Below are 23,055 nucleotides of genomic sequence, written 5' to 3' on the forward strand. Positions count from 1 at the left end.
TACTATTGTTGTCGTTGTTATTATTGAGACAGGGTCTCACTATACAGCTCTATCTGTCCTGGAACTCACAAAATCTGGTAGGCTATGGCCATGTGGGAGGCGGAGCCTACTGAGAGGAAACAGGTCACAGGGGGAAGATCTTGGGAGTCTGTTCTCTCTGCCTATTTCCTGTCTTGCTCTTCACTCTCTCCACTCCAGACGCCACCACGTAGAGCTGTTCTGAGGACTGGAACTTTCTGTAACTGTGAGCCACGGTGCCCCTTAAGTCACAATTACTTGGGCAGTAATGCCACAGAAGTTGCAATGTCACCGACCTAGAGAGTAGGCTTACCCCACGGGCTTCAGTATGTAGCTGGGCTGAGGGGTTTCAACACCAACTGGAAGTACAGGGCCCAGCAGGTGGGCAGTCGGAAGGAAGATTACCTGTGGATCCTGCACAGCTGATGAGGGTGGGTTCCTCAAGCTGGCTCAGCGCCTCCTGTATCTCACGCTCCGCAGCCTTCCTGATCCCTGCCAAGAGGGTTTTCCTCTGGTCCTTCACCTGCTGGCACATGGATTCCTAGAAAAAAACCCAAGCAGGTGAGAGTTGGCCAGGCACACGGCAACGAACCCTAAGCAGTATATACCTGGGACCACATGGGCTCCTGGCCTCTCACTGTGGCACTAAAGAGATCCATCCGTGGTCAGCTCCATTCAGAAAATAATACCTGACCTTGGCCCACTGACCCACTGACCCACTTCCACAACCAGGGTGGACGTCTAACTGTGTCCTCTTGATTAAGATAAGTCTAGATTGGGGCTGGAGAGATGGCTCAGAGGTTAAGAGCTCTGACTGCTCTTCCAAAGGTCCTGAGTTAAATTCCCAGCAACCACATGGTGGCCCACAACCATCTGTCATGGGATCCGACAACCCTCTTCTGGTGTGTCTGAAGATAGCTACAGTATATTCATATATATAAAATAAATAAATCTTTGGAAAAAAAAAGGGGGGATTTGTGTGACATGCAAATTAATTAATTACAAAAAGATAAGCCTAGATTATTAAAGCACACCTGTGTCTGTGCCTTCGAGAGCGTTTCTAGAGATAATTAGAACCCAACATGGGTCCTCTGACAGAGCGGCAGCACTGAGCCGTCTCTCCAGGCCCTAGTTTATTTTATTATTTTATTAGGCAGGGACTCATGTATCTTAGGCGGGCCCTAAACTCAGCCCTCCAGGCTGAGGGTAACTGGAACTCCTGATTCTCCTTGTCTCAATTTCCTGACTTGGGGCATCCCAGGTGTGTGCAGTCAGACTCAGCTGACGTGGTCTGGGGCTGCACTCAGGGCCTGGCGCATGCTGGACAAGCGCTCTGCCCACCGAGGTATATCCCCAGCCCACACGATTTTCTTCCTATACAAAACAGAGGTAATTGGCTTTAGAAACTGTGTCCACAGGAGACCTTGGCAACCAGGCCAAATGGCTTTGAACCCTTCACAGCACATCTCTGGCCTCCATGGTGTCCCCAAGTGGCTATATGTCACTTGCCTGGGCCCCAGCCAGCTTGATCTGGGTGCTTTCCAGCTGGTCTCGGAGGGCGGATAACTCTTCCTCTCTCTGAGCTGCGACAGTCGCCAAGCTGCCTTGTTCCTTCTCCAAATCGGCGATCTGTGTCAGCCATTTCGCTTCTGACTGCAGACGTCACCCATGTGGGAATAGGGAGAAACTAAGGAAATTCAACAGTCCCTTCTCTGGGACTCCAGACCCAGTTCCTAGCTCCTGGCCAGAGGTAGTGATATGTGTCCCCATTCTTATCATTGCTTCCAGGAATATGTGTGGATTACAGCTGGGGCCAGAGAGCTCAGGGCAGGGGCTGAGGCCCCAGAGAGAGCGGGGCAGGGAGGGCTCACCTGGGCAGAGGTTTCCAGGCTGCTGTGGAGGACCTGCAGCTCCTGTCTGCTGGTGGCCAGTTCATGCTTCAGGTTCTCTAGAACATCCTGTTGCTCTTGAGTCTGAAGCAGAGGCGAAACAGAAGCAGTGTGAGCCAGGGACTCACGAGAAGGGAGGCAGATGGGGATGCATTTCCCACGCTATTGACGTCCCACGCTATTGACGTCCCACGCTATTGACGTCCCACGCTATTGACGTCCCACGCTATTGACGTCCCACGCTATTGACGTCCCACGCTATTGACGTCCCACGCTATTGACGTCCCACGCTATTGACGTCCCACGCTATTGACGTCCCACGCTACTGACGTCCCACGCTACTGACGTCCCACGCTACTGACGTCCCACGCTACTGACGTCCCACGCTACTGACGTCCCACGCTACTGACGTCCCACGCTATTGACGTCCCACGCTATTGACCGAGACTGTAGCTCCACTAGGTCTGAGTTCTAAGTGTGTGGGTAGCAGGCAGGCTGGAGGAAGTCGATGACCCAGGCCTCACTAACAGCTTTGCCTTTCTTTCCCAATAGTAATTTTTGAAGATTAGTTTACTAGGTGTTATTAAAAATTCAGGACTAACACATACTAATTACTAACAATAGCTGATTATCCATACAGAAATAATTAATAAAGCTTATCAATATAAATATTAATTAGAATCAGTAATTTTAATATATCAATAATATAATTATCTATATTATATATTATGATTAATAACAATATTAAATCACAATTGATATTAATGTCAATAATATTAATTACTAGTAACAATAAAACAAATAATAATTGATTTTATATATACTGTTGTTGTTGAGATAGGGTTTCTCTGGGTAGCCCTTGCTGTCCTAAAACTCTGTAGATTAGGCTGGCCTCAATTCAGAGATTTGCCTGCCTCTGTCTGGGATTAAAGGCGTGTACCACTACAGCCTGGCCCTCTATTCCTTTGCTTGGCCCCCTTTCCTTGAGACAGGGTTTCAAGTAGCCCAGGCTGGCCTGAACTTCTGTTTCTCTTGCCTCTACCTCCTAAGTGGTGAGATCATAAACTTGCACTACTATGCCTGGTTCATGTGGTAACAGGGATGGAGCTCGCAGGCCTCCTAGGTGAGCCTGCGAGATAAGAACTCTACCAACTGAGCGAAATCTGCTCTTCCGCGTAGCCCCCAAGGTCCCCTGAAAACTACCCATGGAACATATGATGAAGCCCTCTGGGCCAAGTCGGCCTCCAAGCCTGTTTACAGGTGTTCGGAGATGACTGAAGCTCAAGGGGCTTGGGGCTGAGCGGGAGGATCTGATCGCCCAGATCCGCACGGCACCAGAAAAGAACCTAAACCTAAACCCACTTCAACATGCATGATGTTGCAGGCATGCACGCACGCAGGCACGCACGCACGCACCCCTCCCTTCTACATCCCCAAGTGTCTCTCTGGCTTACCTTCCGCTGGGCCTGGTCACTTACTCGTGCAAAGGAATCTGCTAGCTCTTTTTTCTCTCTTTCCAAATCCACCTGGGCTTGCCGGGCCACGGACACCTGTTTGGTCACCTCTGCGTTCTGAAAGAGGAGTAGAGAGTCTTTAGCGGACATTACTCAGGCTCAAAGCCCATCGTCGTCCTTCTAGCAGCAACAATCTATCATCAGACTGTGAGTAACAAGGAGGCAGACAGGAGAAGTTTTCCCTACCCAGAAGGAAGCCAGAACCAGCCATGGCATTCAGGGAGATGTTAGACTTACAGGTGGTTACAAAAATACAGAGTGAGTAAGCGTAGGGTTGTCTGGTGTAGTGTTTTTCCAGGCTGGCTTGGAATTCACTATGTAGCCCAAGCTTGCCTCAGACTCACAGCAATCCTTCTGCCTCTGCTTCCTATGTTTGAGGATTTCAGATGTGAGGATGGTATGCCTACTGTTTACTTTTTGAGATAGAATCTATTTAGCCCTGCCTGGCCTCCTATGTTGGGTTTAAAGTCGTGTGGCACTACTCATGGCTATTTTTTTTTTTTTTTTGAGATAGGATCTTGCCTCCACCTTCTGATAGGATTATAGGCATGTCCCACTATGCCCAGCTCAAATGAAGGGTAATCCTAAGTGTGGCTGGCACACAAGACAGAACTCAAGAAGTCTTAAAAAGCTGGGGTTAGGACTCAAGATAGGGCTCAGACACACACCAGAAGAGTGCATCAGGTCCCATTATAGATAGTTGTGAGCCACCATGTGGTTGCTGGGAATTGAACTCAGGACCTCTGGAAGAGCTATTAGTGCTCTTAACCATTGAGCCATCTCTTGAAAGAAAGAAAGAAAGAAAGAAAGAAAGAAAGAAAGAAAGAAAAAGAGAAAGGAAGAAGAAAGAAAGGAAGGAAGAAAGAAAGAAAGAAAGAAAGAAAGAAAGAAAGAGAGAGAGAGAGAAAGAGAGAAAGCAAGCAAGCAAGCTGGGGTCAAGAATTAGGAGTGTGGGGCTGGGAAGGATGTCTTGGTGCTGCTCTTTCAAAGGATGTAGGTTGCGTTCCCCACACCCATGCTAGACTCACAATTTGCCTATAACTTCAGCTTCACAGGTCTGATGCCATCTACTGGCCTCCTCAAGCAACTGCACACACATGCGCATACACAAGCATTCGGACATACAGAGGAAGAATACATACATACTGTGCAGCTTGGAGACTCCCCCAAGCCCTGCCCAGGCTTGAGCTGTTTCTCCTGTAATGTGGAGCATATGGGAGGATTAGAAGGGGCCACAATGCCTACCTTCCGCAGCAGGTCAGCATGGTTCTGCACCAGTTCACTGTACTTCTCTTTTAACTTGCTATACCTCTGTTCATTGGCCTGGGCCTTTCCTGCAATGGAAAGAGCAGGGTGAGGCCTCTGCCCTGGCTGGGTTGCCCCTCATCCTCCCTCTAGTAAACTGGGGGCACTAAAGGTAATTTTTATCTTTTTTTTTTTTTAAGATATGGTCTCAAGTAGCTCAGGCTATGTAGCCAGCATGACCTTGAACCTCTGATCCTGTGGGCTGGAACTACAGACGTATACCACCACACTCTGCTAGAAGTTATCTATTAACTTTCATTAATAGTCATTAATAGGGGTTTACTGGAAACAAGGTCTCGCTATGTAACCCAAGCTAGCATTATGGTCATCTCCTGCCTTAGCTTCCCGAGTTCTGAAGTTACATGTAAACACCACTGAAGCGGACATAAAAGGTTGTCTTCTTTAAGTAAACTTTCCCCTGATTCAAATTCACCTGCAGACAGATGCCTACAAACACAGTATCCATATCACCAGGGCTTTAAGCTTCATGTGTCCCCGCCCCTCCCCCTTAGGTCTTTGTCCAGCTTCCTCTCCTAGGAAGGTCCCTCTCCCAGGATAGGAACTCAAGCCATCACTGTGTCCTTGGTTGTTTTGAGCTCAGTAGTGCCACGAAACCTGTTCCTACCTCTGAGGACAAGAGTCAGCAACCCAGCTTTGTTTCCACAAAGGGATGCTCTGCCTTGCTCCCACCCACATCCCCAGCCCCAGCCCCGCCCCTCACTTTCTATCTCAGTCAGGCTGCGCTGAGCCTTCTCTGTGTCCTCTCGTTGCCTCTTCAGTTCGTCCAGCTCGGTGCGCAGGAACTCGCAGTCATCCGTAGCCTGCCGGCCCAAGTGCTGCTGCTCTGCCAGCTCTGCCTCTAGCTCACTCACTCGACCCTTCAGCTGCAGCATGGCCCGCTGGCTCTGTCAGGGGAAGCTGCGGTGAGGAACTCACTACTGCCAGGCTGCCCCATGGGGGTACCAGGCAGGACAGTTACTGGCACTGATGTAACCACAGATGGAAAACTTTTTGTTACTGTTGTTCGGTCGCTCTGGGTAGCGAGGGAGCCTAGGGTCTTGCTCATGTGGCCAGTGGCTATACTGCTGAGCCACGCCCCCAGCCCCTCCCTGGGGGATTCTAGGCAGGGGCTCTACCACTGAGCCACGCCCCCAGCCCCTCCCTGGGGGATTCTAGGCAGGGGCTCTACCACTGAGCCACGCCCCCAGCCCCTCCCTGGGGGATTCTAGGCAGGGGTTCTACCACTGAGCCACGCCCCCAGCCCCTCACTGGGGGATTCTAGGCATGGGCTCTACCACTGAGCCACACTTCCAGCCCCTCCCTGGGGGATTCTAGGCAGGGGCTCTACCACTGAGCCACGCCCCCAGCCCCTCCCTGGGGGATTCTAGGCAGGAGCTCTACCACTGAGCCACGCCCCCAGCCCCTCCCTGGAGGATTCTAGGCAGGTACTCTCCTGCTCAGACACCCCTCCCAGACCCCCAGTCGTTTACTGTGATTCTAGGCAAGTCTGCCACCAATGAGCCATACCTCCTGTCCCTTCCTGGGACATTTTAGCTCAGCTCTCTACAACTAAGCCACACCTCTCGCCCATAGTTGATGAATTCTTGGCAGGTACTTTATAACGGAAGCCTATCCTCCCTCTCTTACTGAGGGATTCTAGACAGGTGCTCTGTCATGCGCTCCCAGCCCTTCTGACAGATTTAGGCAAGTGATCTATTATTGAGTTATAGCTCCAGCTCCTAAGTCAATTTTCTCAAGAACTTATGAGAAGAAGTTCTGATTGCCAAGCCACAGTCATGCCTCACGGGGACACTGGTACCCAGCTTAACTGCCATCCTAAAGTCACGTGTTATGATAACAAATTCTAATTGAGACCTAGAGGTGAGCAAATGTATTGACTTTCGAATATCTATTTTGTTGTTGGTAGTGGTTTTGTCTTTTTGAGACAGGGTTTCTCTGTGTAGCTCTGGCTGTCCTGGAACTTCCTTTGTAGACCAGGCTGTCCTCAAACTCACAGTGATCCATCTGCCATTGCCTTCCTGTGCTGGGATTAAAGGCATGCGCCACCACACCCAGCAAGGCATGTCTATCCATCAACCCAATCTTAGGATGGAGTCCAGCTAGTATCATGAGACATCAAGAATACCATGTGCCACATGCTGGTGAAACCCAAGCACACATGGACCCTAGAATGCACCTCAATCTTCATGTTGTCCAGCTGCCCTGTCAGTCCACTGATCTCTCTGTACAGGCGTTCAATCAAGTGGTCTCTGAGAAGAGAAAAAGAGGCTTGGTGTCACTATGTCCCGCCCCTCTCCTCCATGTAAGTCAGGAGACAAAAAGAGGTCAAAGCTTGTGTTAATTGGGGCATTCTCTTTAAGAAAACAAACAAACAACTTTTCCTGTTACCAGATATTCACTGGAGGAAGATCGTTTCTATTCCCACCACGACCACCCTTCTCTCCCTTCCTCTGGGGTGCTACAATTATAAACATGTGCTACAGTTCCTGCTTTATATAGTACTGGGGGGGGGGTCCTGCATGCTAGATAGGCACTCTACACATGAAGCCGCATCGCTAGACCCATGAATAACAATAATAATCCTTTGCAGTATAGATTTTACAGTCAACTTTTCTCATCTGCAGTTCTAGTCCTGTGCATTCAACTGACTGGGGATGGAAAATATTTGGGGAGGAAAAAACTTGCATCTTTATTGACCACATACAGACTTTTGTTTTTGTCATTATTTCTGAAACATCAGAAAAACAGGGGCTGGTGGGATGGCTCAGAAGGTAAAGATGCTTGACATACAGCCATACAGCCATGCGGTAGAGGAGAGAACTGACTCCTGCAAGATGTCCTCTTGTTTCTACACTAATGGCACAGTGTGCGCGTGCAGCAACTCTGTCCCAGTACAAAATTTAAGGGGGTTTAAAAAGAACAAGAAAAAAGCCACAGAAATAGTATTCATCTTATAAAGGAGTCTTGTACAGTGGCTGAATTTTGTTTCTGTGTCTGTCTGTGGAGGTGATTCTGGACCCAGCAACTCTTGGATACCTAGGGTTATTGTACCCACAAGGTTCACTGTTGCTGATCTAGGATACAAGGCGATCATGTTTAGAGAAGAGGTAAGAGACTGAGACAGTTTTTTAAATTTATGTATGTCTCTGCCCGTTAGTATGTGCACATGTGTGAGGGTTCTCTTGGAGGCCAGAAGGAGGTGTTGGATCCCTGGGAGTTTCAGGAGGTTGTGACCCACTCAATGTGGGTACTGGGAAACGAACTTTAAGTAGCAAGGACTCTTAGCTACCCAGCCATTTCTCTAGCCCTGGTCCCTTTCATAGTTGGGAGATGGAACCCCAGCCCTTAGCATGCTAAGCAGTGGTCCAGCTAAGCTACATCCCACCTCGTTCCAAAAAGCCCAGATGTTAAGGATCCTTAGTATGGATGAAGGGATCTGTGGGTGAAGGGCCTTGCCTCCAAGCCCAAGAACCCGAGTTTATTCCTGGACCCCACGTAAATGCAGAAGGGGTGAGATGACCCATAAAACCCTGACTTCAACGCGTACAACACCTTGCCACATCCCCGACCAACGACACACATATAATCAAACAAACGAATGCAACAAAACGTTTTCTTTGAAAAGAAGTGCTGTGCTACAGAGATGGCTCAGCGGTGAGGAGCACTTGTTCCTACAGAGAAGCCAAGTTTGGTGCCCAGCACGTTTGTTGGGTGACTCAAAACTGCATCTACTCCTGGCCTACTTGGGCACACAGGCATGCATACAGAAGGGGTAGAGTAATAAGGGAAGACACCTAACATTGGTTTCTAGCCTCCACACAGGCATACATAGGCAAGAGCACACATGTATACACATGTAAACACACACACGTGAACACACACACACACACACACACACACATGAACACATACACACACGAAAACACACGCAATCCAACACCAAAGAAAGGAGGTAGAGAGCATCTGTGGAATAACACCTGAGCTTGAATTCTGACACAAACACATACATGTACTTACACACATATGCACACGCATACACACATAGATATACTTACACATAAACACACATGTATTTTCACACACACACAAATAAACACATATGTACACACACACACACACACACTTCTTTCCTCTTGGGGTAGCTGTCACAGGCACACTACAGCTTAGCTTCATTTCTCAACCGTGTACTTCCACCCAGCATGGACTCACTTCTCGTCCTTGTTCACGCCATTTTGATTGTTGAAATTGAAGGGGTCGCTGCTCAACGAGCTGCCGAAGACGTCATCAAACTTGTTGTCAAACAAAGTCTGCAGCGATCGGTGGGGTGGGGGAAGGGGAAGCACAAGTCAGAGACCTCTAGAAAATTCCCTGGGCAGCAGAGAGGTGCCGGGGGGGGGGTGGGGGGATGCATGGAATTTATTGCTTCAGTTTATACTGCGTAGTTTAGTTTACGCTACATAGCTCTGGCTGGTCTGGAATTCGCTCTACAGACCAGACTGGCCTCAAACTCATAGAAATATCTGCTTGCTTCTGCCTCCTGAGTGCTGGAATTAAAGTGTAGGCTGCCTTGCTTGGTTCATTTTTTCTTGTTCTTCTTTCTTTGTAATTAAATAAAAAATATTTTAAAAGACTTATTTACTTTTATATGTATAAGTGTTTTGACTGCATGGATGTGTGTATGTGTCTGGTGCTCACAGAGGCCAGAAGAGGGTGGGGCTTTTCTAGGACCAGAGTTAAAGATGGTTGTAAAGCCAGGGGTGGTGGCATACACCTTTAATCCCTTTAATCCCAGCATTTGGGAGGCAGAGGCAGGTGGATTTCTGAGTTCAAGGCCAGCCTGGTCTACAGAGTGAGTTCCAGGACAGCCAGAGCTATACAGAGAAACCCTGTCAAAAAAACCAAAACCAAAACCAAAAAAAAACCCAAAAAACAAAACAAACAAAAAAAAGACAAAAAAAACCTAACAACAAAAAAAAGATGGTTGTGAGCCATTTTGTGGATGTTGGGAATAAAGGCCAGGTCTCCTGCAAGAGCAAGAAATGCTCTTAACGGCTAAGCCATCTCTCTAGCTCCTTGTATTTTTGAGACAGGGACTCACGATGTGCTTGTTATGTGGCTGAAGCTGACCTTGAATTCCTCTTCTGTTTCCACCCAGCCCCCCCCCCCAAGTTCTGTAATTAGTGGCTTGCATGACCACACTTGTACCAAGAATCTCTGTTTTCTTGATTTTATGGAGACCTAGCTAAGATCACTCCAGGAGCCCGAGTGCAGGGGGCTCAGTCTAAGCTCCTATTTGGTTATGAGAAAGAGGACTCTAGCTATGCACTGTGGCATGCACAAGTAGCTGGACCCATCTCAGAGGCAGAGGCAGAGGCAGGAGGATTTCCAGAGCCCGGGAGTTTGAGACCAAAATGGGCAACATAGTGAGACACCATTTCCAAGTAATAATGGCGAGCAGACCTAAGCTAAGCAGATAGACCTAAGCTAGGAGCCTCTCCGATCCTTCTGTCTATTCTGGAAGAGCCAAAAGTTCCTCTCGCAGGGGTCTCTACCTGCTGGGAGGCGTCCATGTCCATGAGGTCATCCTTCTCCAGGACAGGCTCACTGTCTGGGGATGACACCTCCGCTGGGATCACCACCACAGGACTGATGTGCTCTGACAGGGCCGAGGCTCGTAGGAAGTTGGGTGGATTCTGGAGAAGCAAGATGAGACCCACGGTTAAAGGATGCTCAGCTGCCAGGCCCTGAGGCCGTGCAGGGTCCATTCAGGCACACTCACCTCGGGCAGCTGGGGGATCTGAATGAGCCGCTTGAAGTACTGTAGGTTGCTGGAGCGCTGAAACAGATCTTTCAACCTGGGAACGCAGAAGGAATTCAGGGGTGCTGAATATGGCTGGTAGCACCTCCTCAGCATCCCCACCCTCTGTCACCTTAAAGGCACAAACTGTTGGCGGTTTGCCCTCCATAATGGCAAAATTCAATTATGATACTACTGAGGCAGGGGGGTGACTCAGTGGGTAAAGGTACTTTGTCACTTCACGGAGCAAGCCTGGTGACTTGAGTTTGATTCCTAGAACCCACATAAATTAGAAAGATAGAACCGGCTCCACGAAGTTGCCCTCTGACCTCCACATGCAAACTCCATGGCACACACATCCATCTCTCTCGCTCTCTGCACTACCCACAGACATAAGTGAAAATAAAATCTCTAAAACAATGAAACAGATTGAGGTCTTTGTAGCTTGTTTGGTTGGTTTTATGAAACAGGGCTTTCCTGTGTATATAGGACTGCCTGTCCTAGAATTCTCTCTGTAGACCAGGCTGGCCTTGAACTCTGAGATTGCCTACCTCTGCCTCCTGAATTGATAGGGTTAGAGACTTGGGCCACCATGCTCGGATCCAATTTCGGTCTTTTATAGTGAATTCTCAGTCACCAGTGGTGAGAAAATAGTACTTAATACTACAGACCCCAGTGAAGACTCTCAGAGATGGCCAATCTTAATGAAAACTTGTTGGGATTTGGAATCCCCATGGAGACACTCTTCTGGGTGTGCCTATGAGGGTGTTTCCAGAGGTTTAACTGAGGTAGGAAGAACCTCTTGCCCCATGAATTCGGGTGGCACCATCCCTCCGGGCTGAATAAGGACCAAATGGGCCCTTGGAGAAGCCTCAGAGGGATAAGGGCATTTGCTGCCAAGGCTGATGACCTGAGTTCAGTCTCTGGGGCCCACAGGGTGGAAGGAAAGAATGGATTCCCTCAAGTGGTCCTCTGGTCTACACATGCATGTGCCCTAGGAAATCAATACATGCATGCATGTGTGTTGTGCATGTGTGTAGAGAGAGAAACTGAGGGCATCAGCAGCTTCCTGACTGTGCTTGCAGTGTGACCAGTTGGCCAACACTCCTGTCACCATGCCTTCCCCATCGCGATGGACTGTGACCTCCTCAGACTGTGAGCCACAGCAAAACCCCCGCTGCCTTAAGTCGCTTTTGAGAGGCATTTTGTCACAGTGACAAGCCCAAATCCTCAAACTCGTTTCATCACGGCTGAGGAAGACACACCGCCACTGGCAAATTTCTCTTCTGAGGAAGATGAAAGGGAAATGGGTTTTCTCCAAGATTAGGAAACAGCGAGCCACAGGAACAGGGAGGGGAGCTTACTGACTAATGCAGACCCCTCTCTTGCTTCTGAACTTTTCATCACTAGGTTAGAACAGAAACTTCAAGGAGTCAGGGTTCAAGTACGCTGCTAAGCTGTAGTCAGCAAGTTCCAGGCACAGGGGAGTCACTCAAATACCCTATCCCTACACCAAGCCCCAACCCTGGATAAACAGAGCCATGCGGAAACTAACATTCATCTCTTCTAGTCTACATACTTCAATTTAGTTCTATCCCATTCCTCTTTCTCTCTCTCTCTTTTAAAGATTTCTTTAAAATTTTAAATTTAATTTTGTTTTTGAGACAGGGTCTCACACTGTAGGTCTGCCTGGTTTGAAACTCACTATGCAGACCAGGCTGGCGTCGAACTCACAGAAACCTACCCATCTCTTCCTCCAGGATTCAATGCATGTAACATTCTATTCCATTTTTATTCTATTGTATTCTATTGCATTCTATTCTGTTCCATTCTATTCTATTCTATTCTATTCTATTCTATTCTATTCTATTCTATTCTATTCTATTCTATTCTATTCTATTCCTCTTCTCTACCCTACCGCATTCCCCTTCGCTCTCTCATGCTATTCCACAGTATCATAGGTTGGAACCTAGGGCTTCACACATGGTAGGCAAGCACTGTGCAACTGAGCCAAATTCCAGGCCCCAGAAAGCTCCCTCTTTGTTAAGCCTTTAATCTGAGTAAAAACATTATAGACCAAGAAAGCCGACATAAAGGAGGAACTGAAGCTCTAGTCGACTTTGGTTGCAGCATAGAACTTCAGACCTTCTGTTCATTCACCCGTCAACTAGCCCCTCCCCAAGGGTCTCACCACAGCCCATCAGACCCCCAAACCAAAGTGTCCCTGTAATATTGCTACAGCTTTCCCTGAAGTCCAGGACAGCGAGGCCTTCTAGAACATTCACCTCTGTGTGGAAGAGAAAATGAAGCAGCTTTTTCATAAGCTGGAGGAGGGGGCAGGGTGCGGGGAATGGAAGGAAATAAAATGAGCTGACCACACATCCCGGCTCTCTGGGTTGGTGCCAACAGTAACAGACGACAGTGCTTTTGCAAGCTACTGGTATTCACATTCCAGGAAACCAGCCTCAGGGCCTGTCTCTCAGGATTTAGTAAGCCGTTCATCATAGGACACGCACGCACCAGGCTTTCCCAGTGGAGTGAGGAAACTAGGGGCTTAGTTCAGCCCTGTGTGTGGAGTTCAACCCTGTGCTTGTCCTTTGACTTCTCCTGAGGGAATGAATAAGTGAAGCACCAGCCAGGGCTTTAGAGGCCATGGTCAAGGATGAAGACGTTCACCAGGAAAACAAACTAAGTCAAGATGGCTGCCTCACAAACGATTCTCAAAAGAGCAAATACAAAGGGCCAACCGTGAGGGTTAGTTTGAATTGCCAACTTGACACAGTCTAGAATCGTCTGGAAAGAGTCTCATCATGGGACTGTATATGAAGTTGGCTTCCTTGATGTGGATGACCTAGCCCACTGTGGGCAGCACCATTCCCTGGCTTGGGGCCATGGAGGAGAGAAAACTAGCTAAGCACCAAGCATGCATGCATCCATTCTCTCTCTGCTCGTGGATGGGATGTGTCTACATGCCACACGGTCCTGCCTTGACTTCCCTGAAACAACTGACTGTAACCTGGAATTCTACATCAAATAAACCCCTTTGTCCTTAAGTTGCCTTATGTCAGGGTATTTTATCACAACAGACATGAAACTAAGACACCAATGTATACATATATACATGTATGTATGTATGTATGTATGTATGTATGTATGTATATATAAAACATGGGGATGAGAATATGGGTTTAGAAGAATCCTAATACACTGTTGGCGGGAAGGTAAAGTGGCACAGCCACAATAGAACTCAAAAGGTTCCCAAAAGACTAGAAATACCATACGGTCTGTCAGTAACGCGGCCTGGTCTATATCTGAAGGAATGTTAATTCAACATTCAAAGCAAAGAGATACCTTTATACCCATGTGCACCGTGGTGCCATTCACAATAGCGAAGGCATGGAAGCATTTTATATGTCCATCGATAGATGAAAGGGTAAAAGGGATGTGGTCTACGTACAGAGTGGGGTTGCATTCAGCCACAAGGCGAAGAACTTACAGGGCTGGCGAGGTGGCTCAGTGGGTAAGGAAATGTGCCACCAAGCTTCAGGCCTGCATTAGATCCTTGGTCCCACATGGTAGGAGAGGACTGACTCCTGAAAACTGATCACTGATCTCCACATGTGCTCCACGGACTCCTCGTGCACACAAACGCAGAATACATAAATGTCGCGTGCAGGGAACTGGACACTATCAAGCTAAGTGAAATAAACCAGACACAGCCAAGTATTCCCATGTTTTCTCTACTGCACAGGCTCCAGATTTAAACATACACATGTATAGAACATCAAAGGAGAAGGGAAGTAGTATATGGTTGGGAGGAGCCAAAGTGGGGGGAGGAAGAAAATACAAGAGGCATGGGGGGGGGGTGAGCTAAGGGTGGGGTGTGGGTGTGATCTGCATCGTTGTGTCCACAGAGAGTTTGTTTGTTTGGCTTTCCTTTTTTGAGTCAGGGTCTCTCTCCGTAGGCCTGGTTCTCCTGGAACTTAGCGTGTAGACCAGGCTGGTCACCAACTCACAGAGATCTGGAACGCTGGGACCAAAGATGTACATCACTACCGCTTCCAGGATCTCCACAGGGGTTTAACTGAAGAGTGAAGACCCACAGGGCCACACCTAATAGTGCCATTCCCTGGGCCAAACATAGGCAAACCATCACAGTATGCATGTGTTTGTATTTGTGTGTGGTGTGTGCATGAGCGTCTGTGTACAGATGCCACACGCATGCTAACATTAATAAGTCAATGTCAGATGTCTTTCCCCTCACTCTCCGCTTGATTTTGAGACAGGGCCTGTCACTGAGCTTAGAACTCGAGCTGCTGCTAGTATGGCTGGCCACTGAGCCTCAGGGGTCCCACTGTCTCTGTCTCCAATGTTACAGATGTGCTCAGCCACTCCTGGCTTTTTCCATGGGATCTGAACTCAGGTCTTCATGCTTAGGCTGCAGGTATTTTACCCTGGCCCGGGACAGTACTTTTTTTGCTTGGATTTCGTTCCCTTCCCTAGGGCCACTTACTTTGTGAACTGCTCCATGAAGCGGTCTCGGTGGCCCTGCAGGGTGTCAGCTGGAAGACCTGGGGGGAAAACCGTAGGAGCATGTAAGTTCATGGAAGTGGGGGCGGGAGGGGGGGGTGCTGTGTGGCAGGCAAGCCCCACCAGGGCCGAGGGAGGGGCCAGCCTTCCCAGACTGGCACTCCTAGCTGAGATGCCCCGAGGTTTGGTAACTAAGGAAGCCTCGCAGGAACAGCAGGATGCTCAGCCTCTGCATTCTTCCACTTCACTGCTCTGGGCCGGCTGGGTGGGATGGGGCTTGCATCTATCCCAGGGGGAGGCGTGGGTCCATCAGTTGCTGCGGGACTGATGAGGGCAAGTGCCAGTGGGGTTCTTTCTCAGGGGTGGGTGTGTCCTAGGCTACAGGGTGTGGCTAATTCTGTCACACTGCAGAAGCACTGGTCCTCAGGGCCAATCCCTGACTAAGGGGTTGCTTCTCTGGGGTCCTTTCATGTTGCAGACCACAAGAGAGGCTGCGTATTTCAACGATGCATCAAGACTCAGTTTTCATTTTATTTATTTTTGAGAGAAGGTCTTGCTGTATAGCTCAAACTGGCTTTGGACTTATGAGCCTCCTGCTTCATTCTCCTATGTGCTGGGATTGCAGGCAACAGGCTACATGCTCAGTTTGATTTCATTTACCAATTTAAACCTCCCTGCCCCTTCCCCCCAGTTTCCTCCCTTCCTTATATCTCCCCTTTTTCTTTCTGACACACGAGTCTAGCCTTGAACTTCTGGACATAAGCCATACTCCTACCTTGGCATCTCTTGTACCCAGAAGAACAAACCCTGCCACTGTGCTGTGCTTTTTCTTTACTTAATTGAGATACAGCCTCACACTGTAGCGCTGACTGTTCTGGAACTTACTACATAGCCCAGGCTGGCCCGGGACGTCTGACTCTCCTCCTGCCTCTGTCTCTGATTACAGATAAATGCCAACAAGCTTTATTCTTAATTGTTTTGAAGGGATGATATAATCAGAAATTATATGTATACATTCTCATTTTTGAAGGTAATGAACTCGCTGGGCATGGTCGGGCATGCCTTTAATCCCAATACTCGGGAGACAGAGGCAGACAGATCTGGATAGTTCAAGACCAGTTTAGTCTACAAAGCGAGTCTTGGATAGACAGGGCTCTATTACAGAGAAACCCCGTCTGGGGTGGGAGATGGGGCAGGGAGGAGAGGAGTGTGGACCTTGAGCCAGGCAGATAAGGAGCTGAAGGTTAGCCAGGACTACATAGAGACCTTGTTTCAAAAACAAACCAAAAAAGATACAGTTACACCCAGGATAGACATTGCACTTAATTCCAAAACAACCAATCTCAGTTATATGAGAGCAGCTGAATTGAGGAAGATTCCATTAAAAAAAACAAAAAACAAAAAACTATAACCAGAACTCAAACCTGTCAAGGTCATCAAAAACAAAGGAAGTCTGACAAGCTGTCACAGCTACAATGCGCCTCGGAAGAAGCAATGACTAAGTGTTATGGGATCCCATCTTAGAAAAGGAAACTGGGTAACAATTATGAATAACAGCGTGGAAGTACCAACTTTAGCTGAAAATAAGTTATAAAGTATAATGAGTGTGGCTCAGAGATAAACCACTTGCTTCAGAATCCCCCAGAGAGGGGCTGGGGGCGTGGCTCAGTGGTAGTGCATTAGGCTCGAATCCTCCAATAAGGAGCTGGGGGCGTGACTCAGTGAAAGAGCACCTGCCTAGAATCCCCCAGTAAAGGGCTGGGGGCGTGGCTCAGCAGCAAAGTGCTTGCCTAGTATATGTTCCTTTACAGGACACAAAGAAGTATCAATATGGGCTCATATACTAACAAACGTCATGCTAATACATTACAACAGAAGGTTGGGTTTGGTGGCTTATGCCTGTAATCCCACTGTCTGGGATCAGATCAGAGGTAGGAGGGTTAGGAACCAAGGTTATCCTGGACTACATATTGAGTTCAAGGCCAACTTGGTATATATAAAACTCTATCAAATAAACAAAACAAAACAAAAATACATAAATAAAAATAAATTCACTTATACTTGGTATTTATGTTTATTTAACTTTTAAAATCTATATATTTTTGTGCATATGAGTGTTTAACCTTCATGTATGTTTGTGAACAGCGTGGATGAAATGCTCTCAGGAGTCCGAAGAGGATGTTGGATGTACTAGAACTGGGGTTACAGATGGTTCTGAGCCACCATGTGGATATTGAAAATCAAACCCAGATTCCCTGAAAAAGCAGTTAGTGTTATTAATTGCTGAGCCACCTCTCCAGCCCTTATCTATATCTATTTATATTTTGACATGTAATCCAGGCTGACCTGATTCTCCTACATCTCAAGGGCTGAGATTACAGGTGTGGACCACATACCCTGGTTATGTGGTCCTGGGGGGCACTGAGGGGAGGGACTGCAGGTTTCCACACCTGCCAGCAAGGAAAGCCCTGCCAACAGGGCTTACTGATGGCGTTTCTAAGCAACAGGCTCTCCTTTCCTTGGGATTTGATCTACCCTCTCTGCTTCCTGTAAGCACACCGTAGGGCACCCTCTAGGGAAAAGACCCCAGATCAATCAGTGTCTGCTTCTCTTAGCCAATTTCAGATAAGCAGGTGTGGCCGTGGAGTGGTTCCAGGCAGAGGCACTTTCTGCCGAACCTGAGGACCTGAGTTTTGTTGCTGGGACCCATGACAGAAGGAGAAAACAGACCCCTGGGAATTGTCCTCTGACTTCTACATGTGTGTATGAACACACAGGCATGTGCCAAGACAAACACATGAATAAACATATAAATACATGAAATAAAAAAACACGTAAAAACAAAACCACAACCAAGTCATTACTTGTAAGTCAACTGTTAGGAAATATCTCCTGTTTCATATGGGTGTGCATGTGTTTTGTGTATGTGTGTGTGTGTTGTATGCGCACATACTTTTTTAAGCTTAATTTTATTTTTTTCCCCCTTCAGACAGGGATTTGCTATGTCAACTGGGCAGGCCTTGGATTCACCATGTCGCCCTGGTTGACAATACATTTCCAATCTTCTTCTTGAACCTTCAAAATTCAGGGATTATGGTACTTACCGCCACCGCTCAGCCACACACCCTTGTCTGTTCTGGGTTGTGAAAGCTGAACGGCATCCATTCATATCTACAAGGTTTTCCGTTTCCCACCATGCTGTGAGCACTCTTTGGGGTGGCCACCTTGGCATAAGGCAATGAGGGGCTGAGAACATGACTCAGTGACAGAACACTTGCCTCAAATCTGCCAGTGAGGATTTACAACAGCTTTATATGGGGAATTTGCATTTAAAGATGGGAGATTCTGGATGGTATAAGGCAGCTATCCAAGCTGGCCCAGGAGGAGCCTGCTCCCTCACATTTAAAAAGATGGATGGGTTGACTGTGTGGGTGTGCGCCTGCATCCATGTGCATGTATGAAAGTCAAAGGGCAACTTGTCTGGTGCTTTCTCTCCTTCTCTGGAAAGAGAACTCAGTTTATCAGACCTGGTGGGAGGTGCCTATCCCTTGAGCCATCATGCCTATATCCTCTAGCCCCAGCCAGCTGACTCCTATCCTGTGCCAGCCTGCCCTTAACCCACTGCCAGTCCATCCCATTGCCCCAGATTTTAAAATGAGGTCAACAAGGATAAGAACTTCTATAAAGCAGAAGCTCTTCCTTTGCTTGGATCAACTATGATTTGTTTATTGCTTTATTTTTAAGAAGATATCTTATGTTTAAGAAAGCATTCTACTGTGTAAACAAGGCTAGCCTAGAAAGGAGTATGTAGCTCAGGCTGGCCTTGAATTGGCAGAGATGCCTTCTGCCTTTGCCTCCTGCTGGGACTCTAGGCACATGCCACCACATCCAACTGTATTTCATCATTCTGTACTGTGGGGATTGAACTCGGGCATTTTGTGTGTTAGTTAAGATCTCTATAACTGAGCTACGTCCCCAGCCCCTCACTGGGGGATTCTAGGCAGGGGCTCTACCACTGAGCCACGCCCCCAGCCCCTCACTGGGGGATTCTAGGCAGGGGCTCTACCACTGAGCCACGCCCCCAGCCCCTCACTGGGGGATTCTAGGCAGGGGCTCTACCACTGAGCCACGCCCCCAGCCCCTCACTGGGGAATCCTAGGCAGGGGCTCTACCACTGAGCCACGCCCCCAGCCCCTCACTGGGGGATTCTAGGCAGGGGCTCTACCACTGAGCCACGCCCCCAGCCCCTCACTGGGGGATTCTAGGCAGGGGCTCTACCACTGAGCCACACCCCCAGCCCCTCACTGGGGGATTATACCAAATGCTGTACCATAAGCTATACCCTCAGCTTGGGACTTCTCAGCATTGTGCTCCCACTGAGCTACACTAGCCCTGCAGCTGTTTTCTGTTTTCTATTTCTCTACAAAATTCCATCTGTTATAAAGGGCTGGGCTGCTACATGGTTTGGAGGTCACTGTATTAGCTCCTGTAGGTGTGTTGTCCTTTATGTGGGTCTAAGAATACATCATATCTTGGAAATGGTGGAGCTGGAGCTGGAGGTGAACAGAAAGAACCTTCCTTAGACACAGGACTGCAAAGACAGGAGCGGGACTGGGTAATCTAAAGCTTGGGTTGCTCCCTTTCATTCTGAGATGAGTGGGAGCCAAAGGCCCTTTGGGCCAGAGCAAAAGGCCACGCGTACAGCGTGCTCTCCTGCAGACCTCTGGGGGCTTGCGGAGGCTGCAACCCTGAGCCTAGCCTGATACGAGATGGCTGAGACCGAGATACTCACAGGAGTGGAGCTTGAAGAGCAGCTTGACAGTGTAGTCATAGAGGTGACTGCAGTCCAGGATGACCTGGATGAGCGGTGCGAGGCGGCACTGGCCAGCCGTGGTCACGGACACCGAGCGGGACATGTCCAAGGAGTTGAACACTGTGGAGGAAGACCACAGTAAGGGAGGAATCTCCACCGTAGGACAGAAGCAGGGGGATGATATACGACCAGACGTAGTGTGCCTGCCGGCACTCAGGAGGCAGAGGCTGGTGGATCTCTGAGTTCGAGGCCAGCCTGGTCAACAGAGCAAGTTCCAGGACATCCAGGGCTACACAGAGAAACCCTGTCTCAGAAAACCAAAAGAAGACTGTCCACAAGCTGACGCTGATCAGGAACACTCACCGTATTTCTATGTTTCCTGTCTCTACCTCCTCAGCGCTGGGAGAAGTATGTAGCGCCATGCACAGTCTGTGTAGAATTTGAACTGTGGACTTGGTGCATGCTAGGCAAGCACTCTACCAATGATGCTACAATGATGCTGAGAAGTCCCAAGCTGAGGGTATGGCTTATGGTACAGCATTTGGTATAATCCCCCAGTGAGGGGCTGGGGGCGTGGCCCAGTGGTAGAGCCCCTGCCTAGAATCCCCCAGTGAGGGGCTGGGGACGTAGCTCACTTTGCCTCACTTTCTTACTCCTGGCGTCCACCCATATTACCTGACTCTATACTCGGGTGGTGGATGAGCTGGCTGTAGGCTGTCATCTCACCCACTGGCAAAGGCCGACAGTTTTCTTGCACTGGCTGGCCACTGCGCCTGGTGAATATATGTAGCAGTAATGCAAGACCGCCCTGTTGTCTCAAATTGTATGGAGCTTGCTAGGGGCCATGAGAAGGCAGAGTCCTGGGTTTGTTTCACCTTGTCAGTCTGCACGGACCATGTGAGTGAGTTTGTCTGGTGGCAGAGACGGAGAGACAGAGAAAAAGGAACCATCCACACTGAACCACCCTAATCAAAGGCAGCCTTTCTCCACACAAATTAAAAGCAGCTGTCATTGTAAGGCAGGTATCTGTGTGGACCCACTTTCTCAGGCTCCTATTTGACAAGAAATCAGAGCTATCTCCATCTAACCCCAGGAATGCCCCCTGACCCCCAACACCAGTTACAGCAGCGTGGCTGGAGACACATTTCTCAGCCTGGCCGGGCTTCAGGAACTTCTTCTGTGAAGCATCATAGGTATGATCGCCCATGTCTCACAAGGTCTGATGAAACCAGTGAGCAGTTCATGACTACCTGCTAGGAGTTTAGGCTGTCCTGAACTTCTGATCCGCACTGTTGGAATTACAGGTATGTGCACCATATCCAAGCTTATACACATACCCAGGGCTGTGTGTGTGCATGCTAGGCGAGCACTCTACAACTCTACAAGCTGAGCCGTATCCCCAGCTCATGAACAACCATCCTTCTTAGCAGAAAGTATGCCTTGATAGAAGGCCTGCTCCAATCACAGACAGGACTAGCTGGAACTGTGGTCACCATCCAATGGTTCTCAGAAAGGACAAAGTAGCCTCTGGGGAATTGATGGCCAGGACTTGCAGAGGGAATCTCTTTGGAAGGGGTAGAGGGGCTGGTCTTCCTATCTGATATGGAATAACTTTCTTCAATAATATTCAGGAGCAGCCTGGCACACTTGCCTTTAGTCTTAGCACTCTGGAGCCAGAGGTGGGTGGATCTTAAAAAAACCTTCAGGAGCATCCACCTCTGCCTGCGAGGAGAGAACAAGGACTGGTGTGACAGGCCTGCTTCGACGCTCTCTGAGCTGCGTGACAAACGGGGCTCAGCCAGATAGATGTGGCAGTGCAAGCCTGTATTCCCAATGCTCAGATGGCTGGGCTAGGAGGATGCTGTGAGTATGAGGCTAGCCTGCGCTACAGCGATACAAAAAAGACCAACAACAAAGGGACTACACCAGCTGGACCATGCGGAGCCAGGCTGGGAATCAGGAGATTGACTCCCATGACAGCCTGGCTCAGCTAAGAGGAAAGAGACTTACCAGTCTGGAAGAGGTTCAGTTCACACTCCAGGTAATCAAACATCTCCACTGTGAGCTGAAAACTAACACAAGAAGAAACAGAAATTAAAGTCGATAGGCCTGACTCTCCCTCAACACCCCAACCCGATGCTGGGGATGAAATCCATGACCTTTCACATTTGAAGGAAGTATGGTACACATAAGCCACGCCCCCAGCCCCTCACTGGGGGATTCTAGGCAGGGGCTCTACCACTGAGCCACGCCCCCAGCCCCTCCCTGGGGGATTCTAGGCAGGGGCTCTACCACTGAGCCACGCCCCCAGCCCCTCACTGGGGGATTCTAGGCAGGAGCTCTACCACTGAGCCACACCCCCAACCCCTCACTGGGGGATTCTAGACAGGGGCTCTACCACTGAGCCACGCCCCCAGCCCCTCCCTGGGGGATTCTAGGCAGGGGCTCTACCACTGAGCCACGCCCCCAGCCCCTCCCTGGGGGATTCTAGGCAGGGGCTCTACCACTGAGCCATGCCCCCAGCCACTAAAGCCAAGTTTTTACACCACCCCTGTGCTCTGTCCTGCTTCCCTATGCTGAGGGTTCCCGTGTGCACACAGGTGTATTTTTGTCTGCATATGCACATACCCTTGCTTCCTCCTACTAAGCCTCTCAATGTTACACAGGGAGAAAGAGAGATGACAGTGCTTAGTCTTAGGTTAGAAAGTGGAGGCTGGGGCTGGAGAGATGGCTCAGCGGTTAAGAGCACTGACTGCTCTTCCGAAGGCCCTGAGTTCAAATCCCAGCAGCCACATAGTGGCTCACAACCACCCATAATGAGATCTGACACCCTCTTCTGGTGTGCCTGAAGACAGCTACAGTGTACTTATTTAAAATAATACATCTTTGGGCCAGGGCCAGAGCGAGCAGGACTGGAGTGAGCGGGGCTGGCCTGAGTGAGCAGAGGTCTTAAATTCAATTCCCAGGAACCACATGAAGGCTCACAACCATCTGTACAGCTACAGTGTACTCATATACATAAAATAGATAAATAAATATTTAAAAAAAAAAGAAAGAAAGAAAGTGGAGGCTAAGACCAAGAAGCCATTGTGAAATATGTGTGGGCAGGATTCCAGCTGGATTCAGCACTGGCAATAAGTGGCCCTGAGGACAAGTTACCTAGGGGAC

General features: G+C 48.9%; 1 protein-coding gene across 4 annotated transcripts in view; it reads right to left on the reverse strand.

Moving 5' to 3' along the window:
* Hip1 (huntingtin interacting protein 1) overlaps nt 1–23,055 on the reverse strand; it is a 141,508-nt gene that overhangs the window by 23,658 nt on the left and 94,795 nt on the right. For all 4 annotated transcript variants that reach the window (XM_085837270.1, XM_085837269.1, XM_085837272.1 and 1 more), the window contains exons 7-19: nt 21,898–21,959; nt 19,867–20,007; nt 15,058–15,115; nt 10,527–10,602; nt 10,300–10,440; nt 8,957–9,054; nt 6,924–6,996; nt 5,448–5,631; nt 4,667–4,755; nt 3,362–3,478; nt 1,890–1,991; nt 1,528–1,671; nt 424–559 (exon numbers count right to left, since the gene is read on the reverse strand). In XM_085837270.1, the coding sequence (XP_085693396.1) occupies nt 424–559; nt 1,528–1,671; nt 1,890–1,991; nt 3,362–3,478; nt 4,667–4,755; nt 5,448–5,631; nt 6,924–6,996; nt 8,957–9,054; nt 10,300–10,440; nt 10,527–10,602; nt 15,058–15,115; nt 19,867–20,007; nt 21,898–21,959 (1,421 nt within the window). The remainder of the gene's footprint in view (nt 1–423; nt 560–1,527; nt 1,672–1,889; nt 1,992–3,361; nt 3,479–4,666; nt 4,756–5,447; nt 5,632–6,923; nt 6,997–8,956; nt 9,055–10,299; nt 10,441–10,526; nt 10,603–15,057; nt 15,116–19,866; nt 20,008–21,897; nt 21,960–23,055) is intronic.

The sequence above is a fragment of the Mus caroli genome, unplaced genomic scaffold (assembly GCF_978045245.1).
Source record: "Mus caroli unplaced genomic scaffold, Mus_caroli_1 scaffold_4, whole genome shotgun sequence".
In the NCBI taxonomy this organism is placed as follows: Eukaryota; Metazoa; Chordata; class Mammalia; order Rodentia; family Muridae; genus Mus; species Mus caroli.